General features: G+C 37.0%; 1 protein-coding gene across 1 annotated transcript in view; it reads left to right on the forward strand.

The window, feature by feature from the left end:
• The window catches only part of HEATR5B (HEAT repeat containing 5B), a 94,833-nt gene that overhangs the window by 55,989 nt on the left and 30,336 nt on the right, over positions 1–8,508 (forward strand). The window contains exons 22-24 of the mRNA XM_023516670.1: positions 2,163–2,367; positions 5,249–5,317; positions 8,250–8,429. Of these exons, the coding sequence (XP_023372438.1) occupies positions 2,163–2,367; positions 5,249–5,317; positions 8,250–8,429 (454 nt within the window). The remainder of the gene's footprint in view (positions 1–2,162; positions 2,368–5,248; positions 5,318–8,249; positions 8,430–8,508) is intronic.

An 8,508-nucleotide genomic window follows, 5' to 3' on the forward strand; every position in this document is an offset into this window, starting at 1 on the left:
AGGGTGACATAGTGAGACCCTATCTCAAAACAAACAAACAAAAAACATGGTTTATGGGTGGTGTGTTTTTGACTCCCTTTGGTGAGGAGGCAGTAGGTGCTTTTAGCCAAATGTTTTCTCTCCTCCTCTTGCTTCCCACCTCTAGAGGAATAGATATTCTTTTTTAAAGTTAAGATTCTAAAGCTGCTATTTTAGGTAGGCAGATGAGAAAGTTTGACAATATACATCTTATAACTTTGATGACATCAGTAACACAAACCTATTTAAAAAGGAGCTGTTTGGGGATCAGGGTTAGCCATGGAATTGTCACGACTTCAAAAAGACTTTGAGAGTTTTGAAGCCTCCTGAAGAACTTGATAGTTCCGTGGGCTTAATAAATCCTTTATATAGTTCTGCTGTGGCTTTTAAGTTCATGTCTCTAAAGACCTCTTTGTGGTTTTTCTGCCTTTCATTTTTCCCTTCATTGTATTCTTGCTTTTTCCTTCACGAACATAGGAAATAAATTTATAACAACAGGTTTAAGTTCCTTGTTTACTAATTCTGTTATCTCTTTTATTTCTTGACTGATTTATATCCACTGATTTTTTTCTCTCTTTTTGTTGTGAGACATATTTTCCTACTTCTTTATATCCTTGATCATTTTTTTCTATTAGATGACATACATTGCAAATTTTGTCATTTTAGTGCTGGATTTTTCTATATCCCTTTATAAAATGTTGGACTTAGTTCTGAGATACAATTAACATTACTTGGTATCATTTGAATTCTTTTGAGACTTACTTTTAAGCCTTTTCAGGGCAGATCCAGAGTGGCTTTAATTCTAAGGCTAAAAGGAGAAAGATTTCTCTGTTTATATCTTATTCTTGTAAGTCTTTTCCTTCTTATTTTGTGGATTTTAGTTTCCTGTCTCCAAGTCTCAGTTTTTCTAAAGTAGACAATAGCCTGCAATGCAAATCCAGCTAATACCCTGGTTTAATTTTGTTGTTCTTTTTTTTTTTTTGGCTTGTTTGTTTTTTGTTTTTTGAGATAAGGTCTTGCATGTTGCTCAGCTTAGAGTGCAGTGGCATCAGTGTATCTTAGAGCAATGTCAAACTCCAGGGCTTTTTCAGGGGTCCTCTAACTTTTTAAACAGGGGGCCAGTTCACTGTCCCCTAGACCGTTGGAGGGCTAGACTGCAGGCCCCGGGACGAGTCAGCTGCTAAGCAGGACAGAAACACTCGGTGGGCGGGATGTGGCCCGCAGGCCATAGTTTGAGGATGCCTGGCTTATGTGATCCTCCTACCTTAGCCTCCCAAGTAGCTGGGTCTACAGGCACATACCACTGCAGCAGCTAATTTTTCTGCGTTTTCGTGGAGATGTCTTGCCATTTTGCTCAGTCTGCTCTCAAACTTCTGGCATCAAGCAATCCTCCCACCTCAACTGCCCAAAATGTGAGGGTGTTTATTTTTGAGACAGGGTCTTGCTATCATCAAGGCTAGAATACTGCGGCCCAGTTACAGCTCTCTGCAGCCTTGAACTCCTGGGCCCAAGTGATCCTACTGCTTCAGCTTCCCAAGTAACTAAGACTACAGGAACATGCCACTACAACTGGTTAAGTTTTTAAAAATTTTTTGTAGAGTTGGGATCTTACTGTGTTGCTCAGGCTGCTCTCAAACTCCTGGCCTCAAGCATTCCTCCTGCTTCAGCCTCCCAAAGTGCTGGGATTACTGGCATGTCCCACTGAACCTGGCCTCATACCTTGTTTTTATAAGAAAATTCTAATGGAGCACAGCACATGTCTTTCTATATATAATATGTTGTCGTGGCTGTTTTTACATAATAGCAGCTTTGAATAGTTGCAATAGAGGTGATATGAAAATATTTGCTGGCTGAATTTTTATAGAAAAAGTCTGCTAACCCCTGTTCTTAAAGAATTACAAACTTGTTTGGGGAAAGTTGTGTTAATCAAGTATTTTGTTTCAATGTCTTTGTACATCCTATATACCTATGTTATATCATGGGGTTTATCAATATTCTTGAAAGATTGATATGGAAGTCTTCTTGAAAGAATATGCCTTTGTTACTTTTAAATATCAGGAAATATATGGATCATAAGTGTTTCTATGAGAAATTCATTTCATATTTTTATGTTATTACACTTATTTTTGGAAAAGTTTTCCTAGTTGCGTTCTACTTGTATTTTTAGATGACCTCTTGGTCCTTCATCTCTCTGACCTGATTCGCATGGCATTCATGGCTGCAACTGATCATAGCAACCAGCTGCGAATGGCTGGGCTCCAGGCACTTGAAGACATTATCAAGAAGTTTGCATCTGTGCCTGAGCCAGAATTTCCAGGTCATGTGATTCTGGAGCAGTATCAAGCTAATGTGAGATTTTCTATTTATTTAAGAACTTAAAATTGATCTTTAAGGTACCTTTAGAGGAAAGACTTTCTGGAGGAATGTGTTTGGAACTGCCATCTCTTTATTCATTTAGAATGCTTTGCCTGACTTCCATTGCCTGCTACATAGTTTCAGTCACCCTACAATTGAAGAAAAAATAGTTTCAAACTGTTGTCACTATTTTAAGTTGTGATACCATATTAGTGATAAAATTAGAATAGAAATTCCAGCCTACCTTCCCAGTCTCGTGTTTAGATATTTAGCCATGCCATTTGAAAGATAGGAAGGACATTCAGAAGAGTGTTGTGGATTTGCTGCCATTATTTCTGTGTGCTAAGGCTCGATAAGCATTTTTAGAAATAAGCAGCAATTGAATTGTATACTGAATGATAAATTAACTCTTAATAATAGCAGTTAAAAGTATTCCTGAAAGAATTAGGTATTTTTAAAAGATTTTTGTTTTCAGCCAGGCATGGTGGCTCACGCCTGTAATCCTAGCACACTGGGAGGATAAGAAGGTGGATTGCCGGAGTGCAGGAGTTCCAGACCAGCCCAAGCAAGAGTGAGGCTCTGTCTCGAAAAAAATAGCCAGGTGTTGTGACAGGCACCTGTAGTCCCAGCTACTTGGGAGGCTGAGGGAAGAGAATCACTTGAGCCCAGGAGTTTGAGTTGGCTCTGAGCTGTGATGCCGTACCACTTTACTGAGGGTGACAAAGTGAAACTCTCTTAAAAAAAAAAAAAAAAAGATTTTTATTTTGTTCTAAACAGAGATCTGTTTGTTTCTCCTGAGTTTTATACCTTTATTTATGTTCTTCAGATGAGATGCAATAAATTATTAGCAATGGGGGCCTATGTTAAGGTAAAAGAAGAATTATGATAGCATTTTTTTTTACTGTGCTTACGCCAAAATCTTGGCTTCAAATAAATCATACCTCATCTAAAAGCTGTGCTCGGACATACATAAAATTAAAAATGTGAATAATGTCTAATCTATTGTTTTTCCATCATAAGTACAAGTGAGTAAGTTATAGCTTTTATTTTAATTGGCAGTAGAAAGCCTATATATAATCGTTTACTCCACAATACACAACCTTGTCAGAATGAGGGTCTTTTTAAAAAGGCTTTTACTTAGAAATAATTTCAAATTTACAGAAAGTTGTAATAGTACAGAAATGTTCACCCTTTGTGTTTGCAGATTGTTAGCCTTACCTTATTTCCTTTAACATTTATCTTTCTTTCATACTCTCTCTCATCATGCATCTGTGTACATATACACACAGTTTTTTCCTAACTCATTTAAAAGTAAACTATTTAAAATATGTGCTATTACCCTTAAACACTTACGACTGTATTTGCAAAGGATAAGAACATTGTCTTATGTAACCACAAATAGTTATTGACTTCAAGAAATTCAACGTTGATATACTAATTTTATATAGTCTGTCATATTCCAGTTTTTTCAGTTGGCCCAATAACTTCTTTTATAATGTTCTTTGTCCTCCAGTGTGGGATCCAGTACTCGCTCACACACTGTGGTCAGTTGCCATGTCTTTAGTCACAGAGAAGGATTCATGATTCCCTTCCAGACTGCTGTTGATAGACCTCACCAACTGAATGTTTCTTGTAAGGGAAGAAATCTCAGTTTGGGAGTTGACTACATCTAATTCCTTTATTTGGTTCATACATATTCAATCTACTAATAGATCTAAGAATCTATGGCTGATGTTGGCTTATTTAAAACTAAAGCTCTGTTTCTTATTAATACAGTAACAATGCATAAATTAATATTTTTCGAGTAACCTTTTGCAGCACCTCTTTTGAGGTAAAATGATCTCTAAGGTTATTTAATGACTGTCCATTTTTAGTACTATTCAGTTATTTAAAGAAATTGATTCAGTTACATGAGATTCACCCATTAGGTAAATACTATTAGAAATATGAGGCTTGGTGCCTGTAGCACAGTGGTTACAATGCCAGCTACATATCTACCGAGAGTGGTGGGTTCAAACCTGGCCTAGGCCTACTAAACAACAATGACAACTGCAACAACACCAAAAAAATAGCCGGACGTTTTGGTGGGTGCCTGTAGTCCCAGCTACTCGGGAGGTTGAGGCACGAGAATCACTTAAGCCCAAGAGTTTGAGGTTGCTCTGAGCTGTGATGCCACGGCACTCTACCAAGGGTGACATAGTGAGACTCTGTCTCAATAAAAATAAAAAAAGAAATAAAAAAAAAATACAGGCATTAAAAGAATAACACCAGAATATCATTACATTATCTCTGATAATGTAGCTTTTTTAGGAAATCTTGTCTACTATTAAATAAAAACAAAGAAAAAAAGAAATAAGATTAATTGCCTATTTGATAGAGCATTCATTTAGATTTAGTAATGATAACCTCCTTGAGAGCAAAAGAAAAATAATATGGTTGAGTTTATTGTAAATAAAAAGAAATAAGAGAGAAATGATAAAAAGGAAAGGAAAGTAGATATATTTTGTGTGTTCTCTTCTCCAAAGAGACAATTTACTACTTACCTTTAAAAATGAAATCCTTTAAGCCAGGCACAGTGGTTCATGCCTGTAATCCCAGCACTCTGGGAGGTGGAGGCAGGCGGATTACCTGAGGTCTTAAATTCAAGACCAGCCAGAGCTAGAACCAGACCCTGTCTCTAAAAATAGCTAGGTGTTGTGAGGAGTGCCTGTAGTCCCAGCTACTTGGGAGGCTGAGGTAAGAAGATCGCTTGAGCCCAAGAGTTTGAGGTTGTTGTGAGCTATGACACCATGACACTCTACTGGGGGTGACAAAGTGATACTCTTCTCAAAAAAAAAAAAAATTAAAAAATTAAATCCTTTATTCATTTTTCTAGGTGGGAGCTGCTCTAAGACCAGCCTTTTCACAAGATACACCATCGGATATAATAGCAAAAGCTTGCCAGGTAAGAAGAAAAATAGGGCTTTCTGTAGTTGTCTTCTTTGTTTATTATTATTTGAAAATATTAAGGGGATGGCAATTTTTTTTTAACATGGATACTTTGTATAATGCTTAAAATCAGGGCCCTTGGTGTGCTTGTCATCAATAGTGTTCGTTGTACACAGTAGGTAACTTTTTATCTCACGCCCCCCCGCTTCTTGGTTTCAATGACCTTTATATCTCTTTGTGCCTGTGTGGACCCATTGTTTAGCTCCCACTTATTAGTGAGATATAGTTATCTTCTATAAATGTATTGAGGTCTTAGAAGTTCACTTCTAAGAAAGAAGAGAAAAATTAAATATTTATTTTTCTCTTGGAAATACAACAGAGGCAGTTTTTTTTTTTAAAATCCTATATGAAATTATATAGTAAACCGTTAATCACATCCTTTTTTGTCATAAACATATGAAATCTTAAGAGGGACTAAAGTTAAATAACATATCAAAATCTGTAATAATTAAAGAATGTAGACTGTTGTTAACTAGATAATAAACTGATAAAAATTAGGTAATAAATTTTGTGGTCAAAACATTGCTTTTGAGGTTCGGTGCCTGTAGCACAGTGGTTACGGTGCCGGCCACATGCACTGAAGCTGGCGGGTTCAAACCTGGCCTGGGCCAGCTAAGCAATAATGATGACAACTGCAACAAAAAATAGCTGAGTATTCTGGTGGGTGCCTCTAGTCCCAGCTATTTGGAAGGCTGAAGCAAGAGAATCACTTAAGCCCAAGAGTTTGAGGTTGCTCTGAGCTGTGATGCCCTGGCAGTCTACTGAGGGTGACATAGACTCTGTCTCAAAAACAAACAAAAGAAACCACTGGTTTTGAGCTAGATATGGTTGCTCACCTCTGTAATCTTAGCACTCTGGAAGACTAAGGTGGGAGGATAACTTGAGCTCTGGAGTTCGAGACCAACCTGAGCAAGAGCAAGACCCTATCTCTACTAAAAATAGAAAAATTAGCTGGGGATGGTGGTACATGCCTATAGTCCCAGCTATTCAGGAAGGCAGGAAAATCATTTGAGCCCAGGAGTTTGAGGTTGCCGTGAGCTAGGCTAAGGCCATGGCATTCTGACTGGGGTGACAGAGTGAGATTCTATCTCAAAAAAAAAAAAAATTTGGTTTTGACCACAGGTTATGAAAATGCTACAAGTTTGTGGGTATTGAATTATCTTAAAGAGAATTTTACAATATGGAAATTTAATTGCAAAATTAGGTCCAGGGAATTATTCTCCCATTATTATATCTGTAGAAACTCACAAAATCACCAACATATACACTCTTATACTTTTTTTTTTTTTTTTTTTGAGACAAAAGTCTCAAGTTGTCACCCTGGGTATATTACCATGGCGTCACAACCTACAGCAACCTCAGAGTCCTGGGCTTAAGCAATTCTGTAGCCTTAGCCTTCCAAGTAGCTGGGACTACAGGCACCCACCACAACGCCCAGCTATTTTTTGGTTGTAGTTGTCATTGTTGTTTGGCAGGCTGGGGCTCGATTTGAACCCATGAGCTCTGGTGTACATGGCTGGCACCCTAGTCACTGAACTATAGGCGCTGACCCATGTTCTTATATCTTTAATAAGTTACCTTTTTTTATATGCCTCACCCTGAAAAAGGATTTGGGCATTAAAGCTCCCTTAGTTGTAACTATTTTCCTTGTTATCTGAAAAAGCTTTCTTAAAAATCGTTTTTGAACAAATTTATATAGTAACAATACTTTAGCTATCATCTTTTTGTGGGAATTCCTGGGTTTTGATAGTTACCCTTCTGAGATTCAGACCCAAGTTTCTAAGTGCCTGCTGAATGTCTTTCCATAAAGCACTTTGAACTCAGCACATAAAAACATTAAAGTCAAAATCCTACTAACTTATCCTTTCCACTAAACTTTCATATTTCTCTGTATTAATTCTCTTAAACAGTGATGTTACCTTCCTTGCACTCATCCAAGTTAGAAGCTTAGACAATCAAAATTTGGCAATTTTGATTCCTTGCTTTTTATATCTCCCTGCCCTCTTTCCCTAAAAATATCTAATTGTTTTCTACCTGCAAGTCTCTTTCCTGAGCCTTTCCTTTTTAATTTTATTCCCAGTTTGATTTCTGTCTTCTTCTATCGTATTATGATTTCTATCTTCTTCTATTGTATTGTGAAAGAACTGAACACCTTGCCCCCGTCTATGCACATTCCTCCTGTACACAGATACTAGACCAGTTTTCCTAAAGTGCAATTCTAATAATATCGTCCCCCTGCTCTGCAGCCATAGAAACTTATGATTGTCCATGAAATACAATCTGAATTCAGTTTGCTTGGAATTTAAATTTTATAATACTCTGATCCCAATTAACTTTTTTAATCACATCTCTTCATCACGTAACTCACCAATGTCTATACACACCACCTTTCTGATACTGAAACATTCCCTTTGCTCCTGCTAGAAATAATCTCTCTCTTATCTGTTTTTAAGTGTAGTATCACTGTCATAAAATGTTCTTGTATGTTCATTCAATCTGCGTTTTCTTACTTGAGGGTAGGAAGTAGGTTTTTTCTTTTTTTAAAATGTCTTCCATAGCAGCTAGCATAACCTTTTGCCTATGGTAAGTGGAAATTTTGTTGAAGAATTATTTAATTTTGAACTGCTTTGGGTTGGAAATTATTTCTCTTTATATCTTTGTTAAATACGACAGTGGAATCTTTTCTTCTGTTTTCTTTTCTAAATAGTGCAGTAAAATCTATGATTGGTGTTGATTTGCTATAACAAATAATATTAAACCTTAGCATTGGGTATTTTGTTTTGTTCTTTGGTTTTGTTTTGGTTTTGTTCCTCAAGAAAAATAATCCTGTATTTATTCCATTCTCTAATATACCATGTTAATTTTTTTGTTTTAATTTTTATGGCTAGGTATGTAGTACATGGATTGGAAGTGGAGTTGTCAGTGATCTCAATGATCTCCGACGAGTACACAATCTTCTTGTTTCTTCTCTGGACAAAGTTCAGGCTGGAAAAGGATCTTCCAGCCAACTGTACCGAGAGAGTGCCACCACCATGGAAAAACTGGCTGTTCTCAAAGCATGGGCAGAGGTAACCATGGCCTATTTAGTTCTCTAGCCATTTCTCCATGCATGAGAACATATTGCCCAAGGCCAGATGTGGTGGCTCC

This window comes from Otolemur garnettii, unplaced genomic scaffold (assembly GCF_000181295.1).
Source record: "Otolemur garnettii isolate 467f Iridium unplaced genomic scaffold, OtoGar3 scaffold00095, whole genome shotgun sequence".
Lineage (NCBI taxonomy): Eukaryota > Metazoa > Chordata > Mammalia > Primates > Galagidae > Otolemur > Otolemur garnettii.